Below are 18407 nucleotides of genomic sequence, written 5' to 3'. Positions count from 1 at the left end.
CAGGAAGGCCCCCAGTTTGTCCAGCAGAGGGAGGGCTAGATTTCAGCTCCACTCAGCCCCTCAGCAGGGCAATATGCCCCAGCCAGTGTGAGACAAACTGCTGCCCCCCTACTCCCATTGTCTGCTTTATAAAGGATTCCTAAATTCTCCTACATTTCATCACCATTGGATCTCAGTAATTAAGAGCACTGGCTTTGAAGTTGGACTGCCTGGGTGAGAATCTAGGCTCTGTTCCTTGCTCATTGGTGACTTTAGACAAGCTAGTAAACCTCCCTAAACATCAAGTTTATCATCTGTAAAATGAGAATAATAAGAGTACCCTCTTCAAAAGGATCTTGAAGATTAAAATTAAAAATCCATATAAAAGTCATAACTTAGCCCATGCTTCAGACACCTACTAAGGGCTGAACAAATATTAGTTGATATTATTATCCCCTTTTCAACAGGAAAGCAGAATCTACTTGTCTACATTTAGGTTAAACATATCGCTTTCATCTATAGAGCTTGTATTTATTATTCAAGAATGCAAGAATGCTTTCACTCTTAGTTCCCATAACTAAAGGGCTTAAAACAAAGCTTCCCTCTGGTGACTCATTTCATTGGATCTCTTGACTTCAAAATCTAAGGCATATTTCCTACACGTGCATTAATTAGAAATGCAACATGCCTAAATACCTTTAAAAAAAATTCCTAATGCATAACAGCCTCATAAAGGATCTTGAGCCCTTTGAAAGCAATTCCAGAGTGATACATAAAAGGTATGCACTAAAGTTAGGGCTACAATTGTTAAATTGTACTGCACGACATGTCCAGATCCCCAAGACTCTGAACTTTTTATTTCCTTAACTTCCAAGAATTCTGGGTTTCAACACGATAAAAAAAGTTACATTTCATAATAAAAAGTAAATATCTTTAGCATGTGAAATTCAAACTTTCAAAAGCTTCTTGGAAGCATTTGAAGTTCTTTTTAATAACTTTTGGATAGTCATCTTACTGATGTTTTTTGAAAAATAATCAAATTGAGCTCCTCCCCCCAAAATTATGAGTTTTATAGATTCTTTATGAGAAGACTCAAATTAAATTAAAACGTTTGCTTCCTCTGTTCATAGTAACCAAAATAAAACTTGTTTCCCCACACACAACCTAAATGACAGCTGCAAAAAAAGTCAGAAAACAAACAAAAAATCCAAAAGACTGACTTAACTAATATGAAATAAAACAAAGGAAAACATCAGATTCTACTTATATTTAGGTCTTATATCCTTCTTGTAGTGAATGGCTGGTCAAGTCTAACGGCCCTCCAAAATAAAGCAAAAGGTTGTAATTCAATTTCTGATTTAACTGAAAAGTAACATTGTATATAAGAATTTTATAAGATGACCTTATTACCCCTCTTCTGATAACACAACTTTTATGCTATTTTATGAAATGCCAGTTCACACTAAAAGCTCACCCTGCCTTTCACAATGGCACACATTTTCAAAATTGCAGGTATGAAGAAAGGACAAAAATGCCCCATGGTTATTCTGTGTAGCAATGCCTTTCAATTTAAGGACATTTTGTACCATATAAAATTATACCAGAACTGAGATCCTATCTCATATAAGCCCAGCATAAATGTTACCTACCTGTTATTTAAAAAGCCAAAGAACTAAATTAGTCCAATTGAAGTCTAAGAAGAAGATAATCTAGTGTGTGAAAGCTCAGAGAAGCTTCCATTGAATCACCCACAACAAGAATAACCTTCAGCTATAAGCATCAAGTTTAAGCAACCAGGGCAGAAGTAACATGCCCTTCATATACACCTTGAAAGTGACAGTAGCTTTTGTTGCTGCAAGTCCAGTGGGCCTATGGGTCAGTTCCACTCCAGAATATTATAAGACAGCTCAAATATATGTGAATTCTCCTAAGGTCTGGTATTTTTGAAAAGCAGAGAACAAAACAGAAAATAGTAAAAGAAGTAGAATTCTTGTCAAACTCAATTTGAAGCAAAAAGATTCCCATTTCTTCCTTGTTCTCTGATTACCTAGAAATAAATAAGAGCCTGCTTATCATAATAGAGAAAATAAAACCAAAGTCTTTGAAAACACTACATTCATTTTTCTACAAATCTATTAATATACTGGGGGAAACCGATAGTATGTAACTGTTTTGAGAACTTCAGCTGCTTCTCTGACTCCTGGTTTTCCATTCTTCCATATTCTCTGAAGAGAAGTTTTAAATCTGCCAGAATCTTCAATCTAACCATCCAAGTTCACTATTTTACCACTAGTTTTTAAAATTTTCTCCAGGAACTCTAGCTATACACCTATTAACCCTATTTAACCATTTCTCATCCCACATGCTAAGTATTCTTTCTATAGTAAACAAAAGACTTTCTCCTCTGGCTTCAAAATACCGCTTTCTACCCTTCTGCCATTCTTTCCCAGTATCTTTTACTAGCTCTTCCTTATCTACTAACTCCTGTTAACTAGGGGTCTAAACCCCAGGATCCATCCCTTACATGCTAGTCTCTGCTCCACACTATATTGTTCTTTCAGAACAATCTCATCCTAGAGTTCCAGTTCAACTTACAGCCTCTGATTCAACAGTCCAGACCTCTCACCTGAGCTTCAGAGCCCCCAGATCCACTTCCCACTGGGCCATCTCACAGGCACCTCAAAACAACTCCATGATCTCTTCCTCAAAACCTTTTACCACCATCTTCAGTTCTGATCTAGATTAATGACACCACCACACAGTGAGCACCCACACCCAACCCCTGACTTGAATGTCATCCCAGAATATTTTCTTTCACTCTGCCTCTCTCTTCATATCAGATTAGTGGAAAAGTCACACAGTTTCTACTTCCTTAACTCTTCTTATATTGGCCATTTCATCTCCATTCACCTTGGTACCTCCTCAGTTCAACCCTGGTTAGACTTACTTAAACTTTGCAATGATACCCTAACTGGGCTCCCTTCTAGTTTTTCACAACCTCCAATTCACCCTCCAAACTATTCCCAGAGTGATGTCTCTAATATAAAATAAGATAATGTTACACCAACCCCCTGCTTAAAACCCTCAATGCTTCTTCATCTGGACACAGTAAAGTTCAGGCTCCACTGAATGACTAGAGGCAATTTGCCCTCTCTCTCCAGCTTCTTCTTTGTCTTTGACACACCTCCTCCCTGTACTCCATTCATGCTAAAGAATTTGAAGTTCTCTAAATGGACCGTACTCTTTCATTCCCCTAAACTTTTATTCACTCTGTTCCCTCTGCCTGGAGTACTCCTCCCCAAAAGCCACTCAACAAATACTTCCTCATCTTTTCAACCTCAACTCAAACAACCTTCTTTACATCTTAATAAACACACATACACACACACACACAAGCACATACACACTCATGGTAGAAGTAAGCAATGCTTTACTCTGTACACTATACAGAACTCTAAAAGAATCACCATCATCATCCTACCATCTCCTAGGATTTATTATAATATATGGTAGAATAAATGCATGTTTATGTCACTTCCTTCCATCAAAACTAATGGAATACAGAAAAAATCAAAATTTCCTCCATCTTCAAGGAAACCTGGCATTACCCCAAATTACGAATAAAGAAATAAAATGAAATCTTGACTAAATTTTTTTTTTTTTTTTTGCGGTACGCGGGCGTCTCACTGATGTGGCCTCTCCCATTGCGGAGCACAGGCTCCGGACGCGCAGGCTCAGCGGCCATGGCTCACGGGCCCAGCCGCTCCGCGGCATGTGGGATCTTCCCGGACCAGGGCACGAACCCGTGTCCCCTGCATCGGCAGGTGGACTCTCAACCACTGCGCCACCAGGGAAGCCCCTTGACTAAATTTTTTAAAAAGGGAAGTGAAAGTCTATACACACCTCAACAGGAAATAATTTTCTGTAAAAGTGCCACGACTCTGAAATTCCTGTCCAAGCGTCCTTTGATTAGAGAATTAAGATGTAGGGCATGGATAGGTACAGTAATCAAAGGGGATATCCCTATTTGAAAGACCCAGTTTGAGACTGTAGAATCACAAAAGTGAGAAGTCAGGATTAGCACGATGACATGCCATTTCTGTCTGTGACTAATAAGCCCACGTAGCCAGGGAAACTGCTAGAGGTCAAGTAGAGTCAAGGAAAGAAGGGATGTTAAATCATCAACTCACAGTGCTAATAGTCTGTGACTTAAAGGACTTTACCATGAAGCACACTGAGTTTTGGAGCACCAAACAATGAAAGGAAAATGTTCCTAGGAGCAAAAACATAACAACTTTGGTAAGAACGTAAAAATTGCCAACAACCTCAACTCACTCCCACCCAAGCCTGATACTCCCTACACTGTTCAGTAAATGTCTGGTGGTACACAAATATCAGTGATGGGAACACTACATAAAAGATGCCAAAAAAAAAAAGAGAGAGAGAGAAAAAGGAGAGGAACCAAAAAATGTATATGAATAAGGATTAATGAAGGAAACAGAGGAGTTATTCTACCTTTACATAAGAAAGCTGTGACTGCAAAAAGGCTTGCATTCTTGCTTATACTTTCTTTTTTTTTAATACATCTTTATTGAAGTATAATTGCTTCACAATACTGTGTTAGTTTCTGTTGTACAACAAAGTGAATCAGCCATATGCATACATCTATCCCCATATCCCCTCCCTCCCACCCTCCCTATCCCACCCCTATAGGTCGTCGCAAAGCACGGAGCTGATCTCCCTGCTGCTGCTTCCCACTAGCTATCTATTTTACATTTGGTAGTGTATATATGTAGATGCTACTCTCACTTCACCCCATCTTCCCCCTCCCCCCGCCATGTCCTCAAGTCCATTCTCTATGTCTGCGTCTTTATTCCTGCCCTGCCACTAGGTTCATCAGTACCATTTTTTATTTTAGATTCCATATATATGCGTTAGCATACGGTATTCGTTTTTCTCTTTCTGACTTACTTCACTCTGTATGACAGACTCTAGGTCCATCAACCTCACTACAAATAACTCAATTTCATTTCTTTTTATGGCTGAGTAAAACAACAAGAACAACAACCAGAAAAAAAAAAAAAAAACCTGAAAGATAAACCGAAAACAAATTAAAATTGTCCTCAGGACGAGGGAAAGAACAGAGCAGAGGAGACAGAGATGAATGCTAGAATTCTCTGAATATACCTAGTTTTAGAGTTTTGACGTTGGAGCCACGTAAATGTTTTACGTAAGTAAAAAGCAATTAACTCATAACTCAATCCTGAAAAATCAGAAGTAAACAAAAAAAATAAACCTTAACTATATTTCACATTAGCTTCATAAACAGTCAGAAATAATTTCAAGGAACTTCAAAACACAGTATTTTTTAAATAAGCTTTAAGGATATATTGTACAACACAGGGAATAAAAGCAATATTTTATAACTATAAATGGAGTATAACCTTTAAAAACTGTGAATTACAAAAATTATGAACCACCTGAAACTTATATAATATTGTACACAACTATACTTCAATAAAAAATAAATTTTAAAAAGTTTTTTTTTAAGTTAAAAAACAAACAAACAAACAGTATTTTTACTCTAATCCTAGAGGGATATCCTCCAGGACAAAAAGAATGTCAAAGTAATTTTAAACTACACTTAGTACTCTTATTATATATGTGTGATATATATATTCTTATTATATATGTATACATACATGTGTATACACACACATTAGGCTAAAGCAAATAAATAATATCTTCATGGTATTAGGAAATAAGATTTCCAGCATAAGAGAAAAAGGAGATACAGATGGCCAACAGGCACATGAAAGATGCTCAACATCACTAATCACCAGAGAAATGCAAATTAAAACTACAGTGAGATATCACCCAACACCTGTCAGAATGGCTACCATCAAAAAGAACATAAATAACAAATGCTGGCGAGGATGTAGAGAAAGGGAACCTTTGTACACTGTTGATGGGAATGTAAACTGGTGAAGCCACTGTGGGAAACAGTATGGAGTTTCCTCAAAAAAATAAAACTACCGTATGATCCAGCAATTCCACTCCTGGGTATATATCCAAAGAAAAAGAAAACACTAATCCGAAAGGATACATGTACCCCAAAGTTCATAGCAGAATTATTTACAATTGGAAGGTATGGAAGCAACCTAGATGTCGATCAAAAGATGAATGGATAAAGAAGATGTGGTATATAAATACAATGGAATACTACTCAGCCATAAGAAAAGAATGAAATTTTGCCATTTGCAACAACATGGATGGACTTAGAGGGTACTATGCTTAGTGAAATAAGTCAGACAGAGAAGGACAAATATTGTATGTTATCATTTACATGTGGAATCAAAAAATTAAAACAAATTAGTGACTATAACAAAAAAGAAAGAGACCCACAGATACAGAGAACAAACTAGTGGTTACCAGTGGGAACAGGGGAAGGGCAAGATAGGGATGGGAAATTAAGAGCTACAAACTACTAGGTATAAAATAAATGGGCTACAAGATATATTGTACAGCACAGGGAATATAGCCAATATTTCATAATAACTACAAATGGAATATAATCTATAAAAAATCTGAGGGACTTCCCTGGTGGTCCAGTGGCTAACACTCCATGCTCCCAATACAGGGGGCCTGGGTTTGATCCCTGGTCAGGGAACTAGATCCCAGGTGCCACAACTAAGAGTTTGCACTCCGCAACTAAAGATCCTGCATGTTGCAACTAAAGACCCTGCATGCCACAATGAAGATCCTGTGTGTGGCAACGAAGACTTGGCACAGCCAAATAAATAAATAAATAAATATTTTTTTAAAACATTTTGAATCACTATGTTGTACACCTGAAACTAATATAATATTGTAAATCAACTATACTTTGATATAAATAAATAAATAAGAAAAAAGATACAAATATAAAATCAAAAATTTTAAATTAAGCCCTATAATCTTATTTTGAGTTGGAAATATTAGTATGATCTGATTATATAGTTTTCCCTTCCTAAAATAAATCTATTTCCTAGCTATGTTCACAAAAAAAAAAAAAATTGGGCAACAATGGCAACCTGGTGCACAGATTATGTTCCCTAAATACTATTTTCCACTAAAAAGACTTAGGCTCCTCGGTGGAAAGGCTGATTGAAGATCTAGTGCAGGAAATGTACAAAATGAGCCTAGAACATCTTCTTGTGCTAGAAATCAAGGCTCACTTGGGTTTTGTCAAAATGCTTAGTAAACAATTTAAAGCGGTCCTCAATGGCCAAAAATAGGAAAATTTGAGCATCAAAAGAATAAAAAATTACAATATTCTGAAATATATCCCACATATAAAAATTCAAAAAAAACAAACAAACAAACTCATTGGTCACCTTCCAAAGTTGCTAGAACACCATCCTCTTTTTCTGAAAATTGATAAACAATGGGAAATAAGTATTTTCCTGATTTTCTGGTATGAACTATATTTTTGACTAATGAAATAATAAGGGAAGAGCTCTTTATAGCATGATCCCAACTGATAAAACTAATAAAGAATTATAGAATGATAAAGTCACCATTTACAACCCCTTAAAAAAATAATAGGCTATACAATAATTACCACTATGAAGGCTAAAATCATTAAGTGACTGATTAATAGGGAACTATGAGAATCAGGCTTACAGAGCATGAATGCAGCGATCAATTTTAACATTACCAAAAGTGATATAACCCAGGTTCGTGTATTAGACATAATATTAAATGGACAATTGATTTTCAATAAAGGTGTCAAGGTAACTCAATGGAAAAAAGGTAGTCTTTTCAACAAATGGTGCTGAAATCATTGAACAGCCACTCATAAAACAGGAACCTTGACCCCTTCCTCACACCATATACAAATATTTACTTGAAATGGATCATAGATAAGATCTAAAGCTATTAAATTTCTCAGTGAAAACACAGGAGAAAAGTTTTGTTACCTTGGGTTAGGCAAAGGTTTCTCAGATACATCCAAAGCATGATCCATAAAAGAAAAAAAAAAAAATCAATAAACTACTCCAACAAAATTTAACATTTCTGCTCTTTGAAAGACAATGTTAAGAAAATGAAATGGCAGGGACTTCCCTGGTGGTCCAGTGGTTAAGAATCAACCTTCCAATGCAGAGGATGTGGGTTCGATCCCTGGTTGGGGAACTAAGATCCCACATGCCGCGGGTCAACTGAGCCCGCATGCCACAACTACAGAGGAGCCCATGCACTGCAAGGAAGAGGCTGCACTCTGCAACAAAAGATCCCACATGCCACAACGAAGATCCCTCAACTAAGACCCCATGCAGCCAAATAAATTTTTTTTTTTAACATCTTTATTGGGGTATAATTGCTTTACAATGGTGTGTTAGTTTCTGCTTTATAACAGAGTGAATCAGTTATACATATACATATGTTCCCATATCTCTTCCCTCTTTGTCTCCCTCCCTCCCATCCTCCCTATCCCACCCCTCCAGACAGCCACAAAGAACCAAGCCGCTTTCCCTGTGCCATGTGGCTGCTTCCCACTGGCTATCTACCTTACGTTTGTTTAGTATATATATGTCCATGTCTCTCTCTCGCCCTATCACACCTCACCCTTCCCCCTCCCCATATCCTCAAGTCTGTTCTCCAGTAGGGCTGTGTCTTTATTCCTGTTTTACCCCTAGGTTCTTCATAACATTTTTTTTTTCTTAAATTCCATATATATGTGTTAGCATACGGTATTTGTCCTTCTCTTTCTGACTTACTTCACTCTGTATGACAGACTCTAGATCTATCCACCTCATTACAAATAGCTCAATTTCATTTCTTTTTATGGCTGAGTAATATTCCATTGTATATATGTGCCACATCTTCTTTATCCATTCATCCGACGATGGGCACTTAGGTTGTTTCCATCTCCGGGCTATTGTAAATAGAGCTGCAATGAACATTTTGGTACATGACTCTTTCTGAATTCTGGTTTCCTCAGGGTATATACCTAGTAGTGGGATTGCTGGGTCATATGGTAGTTCTATTTGTAGTTTTTTAAGGAACCTCCATACTGTTCTCCATAGTGGCTGAACCAATTCACATTCCCACCAGCAGTGCAAGAGTGTTCCCTTTTCTCCTAAATAAATATTTTTAAAAAAAGAAAAGAAAAGAAAATGAAATGGCAAACCACAGCTGAAGGATGGGATGAAGCATTTTTAAAACATTAAAACATGAAGCATTTGAAAAAGGACTTGTATCCAGAAAATATAAATAATACTTAAAAACCATAATCTTTTTTTAAAAATTCAGTTTTTTAAATGGGCAAAATATTTGAAAAGACACTTCACCAAGAAGATGACATATAAGTGCATGAAAAATGCACATCATAAGTCACTAGAGAAATGCAAATTAAGGTCACAATATATACTGCTACACACCTACTGTAATGGTTAAAATTAAAAAGACTGCCGATACTAGAGCTAGCAAAGACGAGAAGCAACTGGATATCTCACACATTTGCTAGTGAAAATGAAAACTGGTACAGCCACTTTACAAAACAGCTCGGAAATTTCTTATAAAGTTAAACATGCACCCACCCTATGACCTAGCAATTCCACTCCTTAGACATTTACCCAAGAGAAATGTAAGTATATGTCCACCTAGAGACCTATATGCAAATGTTTATGGGGGCCTTATTCACAAGAGTCAGAAACTGAAAACAACTCAAATTTCCATCAACAGGTAAATAAACAATTTATGATACCATCACACTGTCACATGTTATGCAAGAAAAAAATGAACAATAGATACAGGCATCAACATGAATATCTCACAAAAGCATTATGCTAACTGATAAGAGTCAGACAAAATTATACATTGCATGATGCCACTTATATGACATTCTTGAAAGGGCAAAAATATAGGGACAGGAAACAGATCAGGAGTTGTCAGTGACTGAGGGTTAAGGGAGAAGATAACTGCAGATGGCACAAGGAAACTTTGGATTGACTCAAATAGAAATGTTCTATTTGTTTATGGTGGTGATTATATGATTGTGTATGTCAGAACTCATCACACTGTAAACTTATAAAGAGTGAATTTAATGCATATAAATTTTTCCTTAATAAATCTGACTTTCAAAAACTCTTTTCTGTTTATCTCTTACCCCAGTGACACAAAAAATATTTCTCGATTACTTCATTTACTATATAATTACTGATTTCTACTGATATCCATTGGCTCTATAAGCTCTTTGAGTGGATCTCTCACTAGGATCTCTGAACTAATGCTTTCGAAAGCTAATTTGTTTTTCTTAAGCATCCTTGACCACTCTGGCACATCACTCAGTTTATTTGGTGCCTAAATCCTACTTAGTTTCTTAAGAATATTTGCTTCCCAGGTTTCAGATATGTGTGACCAGGTTATCCACAATGTCATCCCATGCAGCTGATGTGTTATCTATCCGATTGATAATTTTTTCTGGCAAGAGCTCTAAGTCAACCTGCATATGTGTTTACAAAACTACAAAAATAAAAGCTTTGAGTATTTGTTTTTGTAGTGCTTTTTTTAAAAGATAATCATTTCTTATTGATTTTATCATTAACAATGGAATATTTTAAAAAACGGAGCCAAATGATTGGCCCTGACTCATCATGTTAATTTAATATCTGAAAATATCACTGAAGATCCTTAGCAAAACTTTAACTGCTACACTTTTGTCCCTTTTCAATACTGTTGGGTGAAACCAGTGAGTTTCTAACTTTGTTCACTTATACAAGCCAGGTTTAGCAGGGTGTGCGACACCGAGTCCAGCATCTTCAACACAGTAGTTGGTTTTTGAGTATTTGAAGATCAAAGTACATTAAGAAGTCCCGCCTCTGAATTCCTTCCTCCTACCCAACAACTTTTTTCCAAGTTACATTGATCCAGTTAATTGTGATCGAACAGAAGTTGAAATTCAAGTTAAATTTATAACCAAATTGAGTGAAAGGAAGGAAAGTAGCAAATAACCTATTCAGAAAAATTTTTAAATACCAGGACTAGATTCATAGATTCATACAAAATTGCCAGATATATTTTAAACATGGGCTTGATCATGTCTGTTCTAATATGTAGATATATGACCTTATTTAAATAACTTCTTGTTTCCAAAAAACTACGCCTCTTTAATCATTCTTCTGAATTTAGTAACAGACCAAATTTTATTCTGCTCCTAGAAAACTTAAAGCCACACTTATGCCTATATAAATCAGCATGTGGGTTAAAAGGGCAGCAGTTCTCCACTTTTTTTCCACCAAAACACGAGTGACATTTAAAGTATATTTAATATTCACTGTCCAACATACTTCTCCCACTCTGGACTGCCACCCTTGGTAAGGGAGATAGCTAGTTTGCATGAAATTCCCCCATAAGATTTCTATATATAAAACTCTATATTTTCTCTCGCATCAATCCATCATACACCAGTGTCATAAAACCATAGTCAAGAACTGCTGCAGCTCAGCCTTATTCCTGGCTCTGTTTTATATCTCATACGTATTTTTCTTTCTACTTTCACTCCACTTTTATCCTTTCTTGAATTTCACATAGCCTTGTAAGTCACCTTAGATCCTTTCTAGAACAAGGTAAGGAATAAATAATCATTCCATGTATCTGCAAAAGTAATCTCTTCTCATTTACCCTAGATAAAGCCTTTAAAACTTTAACTACTTGCAGCCTCTTAACTATTCTCTACCATATTAAACATACAAGTATCAAAATCACAAGTTCCTATTTTTTGGTTTTATTAATTCTCTTTTTAAAAATACTAAGGCTGCATACAGAAAATACAGGGAAAGTATCCACACACAATTTAAGTTTAGAGGCCCATAATAGAAATTAAATTGTTTGCACAAAGAACCTGCTTGCTGCATAACTGTTGTGTCTAAAGAATGTAAAGCTTCCAGTGTCTTGTATACAGTTACTCAAATAGTAATAGCTCAGCTACAGAGAAGGAATTTTTAAGTGCTCTGATATAAAACTACTATAGCTTGGGCATTGGCACACAAGAATTTGTTTCAGCACTATTTTTAAAGCCACTAATAAATACTTCAAATACCAGAACTGAGCCTCTGGCTCAACTGAGTCTGCCTCAATTGACGTGAAAGAAAAAGTATGTAAGAGAATCACATTTTTATTTAAAACTGAAATGCCTGCTAATCTACTTGGAAAAGTATATATAAAATTGGAACTTTCATAAAGTAATTTAGAGTTTAGTGTTGTTAAAAGGAAAATTAGTTATAAAAGTAATAAATGCACAACATAGTAGTTTCTATTCATCCCATTTTATAGAAATAATGTCCTTTAATTTCCCCCAAAGTTATCTAGCCAAGTAACACATAATCTATAATTAGGATTTGCCTTATAGCAAAGTTTGATTTTAAAAAGTTTGACACTTCACTCACCTACTGCAGGACAGAGTATTATTGCCCATATACAGACACTAAACCAACTGTCTAAGCAAGTTCTTGTGTTTAGAAATTCAGTGCCACTATTATGGCTCACAATTTGGCTTATGATGCATTTGTAAGCAAACAGCCTGACAAGCACCCTAGTGTATTTCAGGATGACTGACAGGACACAGTGGCTCAAACAGGAAAGGGGGATGGGTGCTCTTAAAGCAACATACCAGTGAAAGGCAACATTAAACAGTAGAATCAGATTGAAATTATATTTTTCAAGTTTGCAATGAAATAATAACATATTGTCCAATTCAAGCTTTTAAACATAACTTTCATGTCATTATGTGCCCCAAACACTGTAAATTCCAAACAGACCTTAAGAATTTAAAATATAAAAAGAAAAAATTTAAAACAAACATGCTAAATGATACTTCCCTGTACCTATCAAACTTCTAAATTACTTAAGACTATTCCAATTATTTTTAACAGAAATTAGGTCAGGGTACCCAGAGAAAAGCAGTTCTTATTTCACCTCTAGATATTTGCCAATCACTCTTACAACAGTAATTTAACTAATAAAAGTAATTTAAATAGCTTGGATTATTCAAATCTCTTATTGAAGATGGGGGCAGGAGATATATATATTTTGTCCCTGCTGTGTTTCTTCCCTGTGACTTACTTCCATTGTTAAAAAACAGATCATTGGGTTCGGAAATTTCAATTATGGGTATTTCCATATTAGTTTCACTTGGAAAATATTTAAGTGATACATTGGCTTCATTCTTCACATTTATAATTTTTCCTATATTATCTTACAATACTCTGCACTGTTCAATCCTTTTATACAACAATCAGCCCCATTTTTTTTTTTTAATATCTACATGGAATTCTGTTATTGATTTGCTGTAATTTTTTTTTTTTTTTTTTTTTTTGGCTGTGTTGGGTCTTCGCTTCTGTGCGAGGGCTTTCTCCCGTTGTGGCAAGCAGGGGCCACTCTTCATCGCGGTGCGCGGGCCTCTCACTATCGTGGCTTCTCTTGCTGCGGAGCACAAGCTCCAGACGCGCAGGCTCACGGGCCCAGTTGTGGCTCACGGGCCCAGTTGTGGCTCACGGGCCCAGTTGTGGCTCACGGGCCCAGTTGCTCCGGGGCATGTGGGATCCTCCCAGACCACGGGCTCCAACCCCTGTCCCCTGCATTAGCAGGCAGACTCTCAACCACTGCGCCACCAGGGAAGCCCCATCAGCCCTATTTTTTTTTAAAAGCCATTCATTTTTTCATAATATTCCTAATATTTATTTATAATGCTTTTTATTTCTGTAAGGTTGGTAGTTACATCCCATTTCTGATTCTAGTAATTCGATTCTTCTTCCTCTTCCCCCTCCTCCCCCCTCCCCCTTCCCCTTCTCCTCCCCTTCTTCTTCTTCCTCCTCTTCTTCTCCCTCTTTTTCTTCGTCTTCTTCTTCTCAATCTAGCTTGCTTGGATTTCATTGGTTTGCTCTATTGCTTTTCTATTGTCTATTTCACTTATTTCCACTTTAGCCTTTACTTCCTTACTTCTCCTTGCTTTGGATTTATTTTGCTCTTCTTTTTCTAGTTTCTTAGGGTGAAAAGTTATTGAGTTGAAAGCAAAACTATGGAGACAAGGATCAGTGGTTGCCAGAGATTAGGGGAGAGGGAGGGATGAATAGGTGGAGCACAGAGGATTTTTAGGGCAGTGAAACTCTCCTATATGATACTACAATGGTGAATACATGACAATTACGTATTTGTCAAAATTCGTATAATGTACAACACTGAGAGCAAACTCTAATGTAAACTATGGACTTCAGGGAATAAAGATGTATCAGTGTAGGTGCATCTGTTATAACAAATGGACCACTCTGGTGTGGGTTGTTGATAGTGGGGGAGGCTGTGTGTATGTGGGAGCAGGGGCTATATGGGAAATCTCTGTACCTTCTGCTCATTTTGCTGTGAAATGAAAACTGCTCTAAAAAATAAGACTATTAAAAAAATCAAAAGTAATTTTTAAAACAAACCAATAAGCAAAAAACCTCACAACCTAAGGGCCAATGTCTCTACCCTAGGTCTGCAGTCCTGCCCTGCAAGATCCCTCTGTGATGACCCAGAATGTGAGGGGTAACAGGACATTCAAACCTGCTACTGCCACTATCTCTAATACTTTCCCCCAGTGAATGCTGATCCAGTTATTGTTATTATATAATGTATGCTACCAGATTATTCACATAATTTCTCCCATGCTTGATTAATTGCTTAGAAATATTCTTTTTTACTTTCTAAATTGAGGGAGAGGTTGGAGTTTCTTCTAATTACATTGCCTTATGACCAAAGAATGCTGTTTGTATGTTATTGGCTTTGTTAAGATTTGTTTCATAGTCTAATATGTAGTCATTACACACTTGAAAAGAATGTTTATTCTCTACCAGTTGAATGCAGAAATCTATATACTTTCATTAAATCAAGCCTATTAACTGCACAGTTAAAATCTCTACCCATACGAAATTTTTATTCATTTGACCTATGGATAAAATCATCTATTATGACTATGTATTTGTTAAGTTTCCCCAAGAGTTTTGTAAATTTTTACTTCATATATTTTGGGAATATGTTAAATGTATACAAATTCAGAATTATTGTATCTTTCAGGTTAATTGTTCCCTTTACCCTTGTCTAATATACTTTTACTTCCAACAAAATGTTTTGCCTTAAAGTTTAATTGGATAGATATTAATATAACTATGCCAGCTTCCCTCCTATTTAAAAAAAGGTTGATTTGAGATCTTATTCTTTAAATATAGGCTTTTGCAGCTATAGATTTCTTTGTAAGCACTGATTTAGCCTCATCCCATAAGTTCTGGTATATAGTGTCTTTGTTTTCACTCATCTTTGCATATTTCCTAATTTTCCTTCTGATTTATTCTTTATCTATTGGTTATTTAGGAGTGTGCTTTATAATATCCATATATTTGTGAATGTCCTGAATTTTCTTCTACTATTGATTTCTATTTTCATTCCATTGTGTTTGGAGAACATGTTTCATATGACTTTAACCCTGTTAAATTGATTATTTTATGGCTTCAAATGTCTTTTATTCAAAACATTTCCAATGTCCATTATTAAGTTTTAAACTTTTCAGTACAGAGGTCTTAATTTTCTTAGTTAATTCCTAGATACTTTATATTTTTCATTGAGAGGTACTTATTTTATTATGTGTTTCTTTATTATTGGTTTTGAGAAGTGCCATTAATTTTGTTCATTAATCATATAGCTGGAAAATTAGCTTAACTGTCAAGTTTGTTGGAAATGTAAGTTTATAAACCTGCTGCCATTAAAAGTGGATGACCCCTAAAGGCTACTGACCTTTTAAAAAGTCAAAGATAGTTTTGGGAAGAGGGAATTTTAGAGTCTCATTGGCCATCGAAGGGACTAGGAAGGCCTCTCCAGGGAGAGTTGTGGGGATGATTGTGTAGTACTGAGCTATACTTGTGGGAAACTCCTAGTTTTTACACATTTCCATGGAAATCAAAGCAACACTAAGCCAGATATTTGGGTTAAAAGCAGACAAAGGCAAGAGCACGTACAAGATGCAAGAAGATCCTTTTTCTATACTGTCTGATATTTATTAGTACTTTGATCAGAGACATCCAAAGTGTACCATACTGGAGGGGTTCTGGAATTCCAGGCTGTCTCTCAGACTGTAGGCTGCAAAGCTCCAGTTTGTCATACTGAAGCAGGTTTGCCCAGGAGATAAACCTATGGCTGGATCAGCAAAGATGCTAAGAGAGGAACTCTATTCTAACTGGGCCTTGTCAGTGAGAGATACTAATACAGAGAGTGGAAAGAAGAGCTGGCTATCTCGTCCGCATCAGGAAAACTGTACAGTTCCATGATTTGTGCTATGTCATAGGCATCAGAGTACAAAGCAGGAACTGAGGCCACTAGCCTCTCCAATTGAGGAGCTTGCATTTGGACATCACTTGTAGCAATCTCAGTGATGATAGAGTCCCCTGCCCAATGGAAAGGGTCTAAGGGCTGAGGTGAGTGGGAGCTATAAGAATCTGAAACTGCAGGGAGAAAAGAATGAGGACTGGTTGATGCTATGGGCACATTCTTGGCTGGAAGGACCGACTGCTGCTCTTGTTGCTGTTGCTGCTTCCTCTTTTTGAACCGCCAATTCCTGAACCAAATCTTTACTGTTGACTCTGGTAGGCTGAGTTTTAAAGCAAGTTCTCTCTGGAGGTTTTTATCTGGAAACATATTACAGCTAAACAGAACCTTCAACTCTTCATGTGTGTGTGTGTGTGTGAATGAGGTGCCTTCCTGAGGCTTCTTCCATTTTGTGGGACCAGCTGGTATCTGTGAATCAACCTCGAAGTTCATGCTGGAATCATCCATGTAGACAAAAGGGTCTGGTTGGGGATTCTCTTGGACTATTTTGTTCATCAGGGGTGCTGACATATGGCAAGGAAGGTCTGTCATGAATTCCTTTGGAGTGCCCATTTTCAAGCCCTCTTGTGTCTCTCTGGAAATGCAGTTCCTTTCCAGCCATTCATTTTTAAACGCAATCCCACATTTAGCCAGCAGAGGGTATCATCTGATTCTGAAAGGCCACAGTATTGAGTCCAATGACATTTCTTTCTATACTTGAACTAGGAACTGGGGCACACCATCTCAACTTTCCCTGTTAAATGTGTTTAGAAATATCCCATTTTATTTGTGCATATAAATTTGACTTATAGAGCCCATATTAGTGTTTAATATTTCTCATCTGTGACAAAGTCTACCATTATTTCTTCCTCTATCATCTCAATCACATGCATCAGAATTGGGTTTAATCATCACAATGACTTTGCACAACCCTAGATCTTCTGGGACAAAAAAAGCAAACAACAAAAACTCTACATAAAGATTCTAAGCCCCATTAGAAAATCCAAAAACAAATTCCAAAAAATAAAAATAAAACTGCCCTATTAAACAAAATAATTTCTCTTCAAAGTTTACATATGACATTTGTAAACTGTTTAATATTTTCTAATTGCCCTGTTTAATATTTGCTGTCAATTATATATTAGGAGCTATAAGGTAATATTAGAAGATATGTTTCCTGTTATCACTGCATTATTTCTCATGAGCATGAAATGTTATGACTAACAAAGTCCTCATACAAGCTGTAAACTCTTTATTTTACAACTTAACACCCACTTCAGTTTGGAAAACCATGATTTGCCTGATTTACTCTAAAAATAAAGATCTTACTATCTAATTAGCTAACATCATTAACTACCACAAATTTATCTTGACCAAAGATAAAAATTTTCCACACTTCTCTAAAGCTATTATTACAAACATCAAGTCTACTGTTAACTATGGCAAAAATAAAACAGATCTAAAGGCTCAGAGTGATCTCTCTTCTCATGTTCCTAGGCTTGCCACTAGTGACATATCCTTTACACAAAAGTATTAAATTTTCCAAAGAGAAAAGAAATAATCATTCTCTTCCTCAGTTGTGATTCAAAATAGGAAATTATAGCTTCTTTAAAAGGGAATTCTATTCCGTATCATGAAAGCAAGTTTGGGGTTCTTCACTCCATAAAATTATTTTTAATACCTGAATATGGCAGTTTCTTTCCTCATATAGTAACTAATGGTAGCCATGTAAAAATTATATTTTACATTTGGAAATAAAGTATAACATCTCAACTGTTATTGATTCATAAAATTTTGTAACTTCAATTTTCTAATCTGATGTATTCTCTATAATATAAAAGCGATACTTAAAATTATTTCTCAAATTAACTTATAAGATAAGCATCCAGGAGGAAACAGAAAAGTCTGTTTTGCAAGTAATTTGCTTATCCTTCTTACCTATCACCCACAAATTTTAGAATATACAGATAACTAATTTTTTTTTTCTGTTTTCAGTTAACCACTTAATTCCACTTTACTTTCCAACTCTGAGTTTGGTTCCCTGACACAGGCATTCC

General features: G+C 36.1%; 2 protein-coding genes across 2 annotated transcripts in view; both read right to left on the bottom strand.

The window, feature by feature from the left end:
- CTNNA3 (catenin alpha 3) overlaps positions 1–12491 on the bottom strand; it is a gene marked incomplete at its 3' end in the record, with an annotated part of 1444109 nt that extends 1431618 nt beyond the window's left edge. The window contains exon 1 of the mRNA XM_007456477.1: positions 12408–12491. The remainder of the gene's footprint in view (positions 1–12407) is intronic.
- A 3566-nt stretch (positions 12492–16057) lies between these two features.
- Positions 16058–16923, bottom strand: LOC103082407 (arginine-fifty homeobox-like). The gene is given in 2 exon segments (XM_082931051.1): positions 16058–16215; positions 16218–16923. Coding segments are annotated over 2 exon segments (864 nt in total).
- Between the last annotated feature and the right edge of the window lie 1484 nt (positions 16924–18407).

The sequence above is a fragment of the Lipotes vexillifer genome, unplaced genomic scaffold, assembly GCF_000442215.2.
Source record: "Lipotes vexillifer unplaced genomic scaffold, Lipotes_vexillifer_v1.1 scaffold520, whole genome shotgun sequence".
Lineage (NCBI taxonomy): Eukaryota > Metazoa > Chordata > Mammalia > Artiodactyla > Lipotidae > Lipotes > Lipotes vexillifer.
Note: the sequence above shows the minus strand (reverse complement) of the source record. Positions and strands in the feature narration are given on the sequence as shown.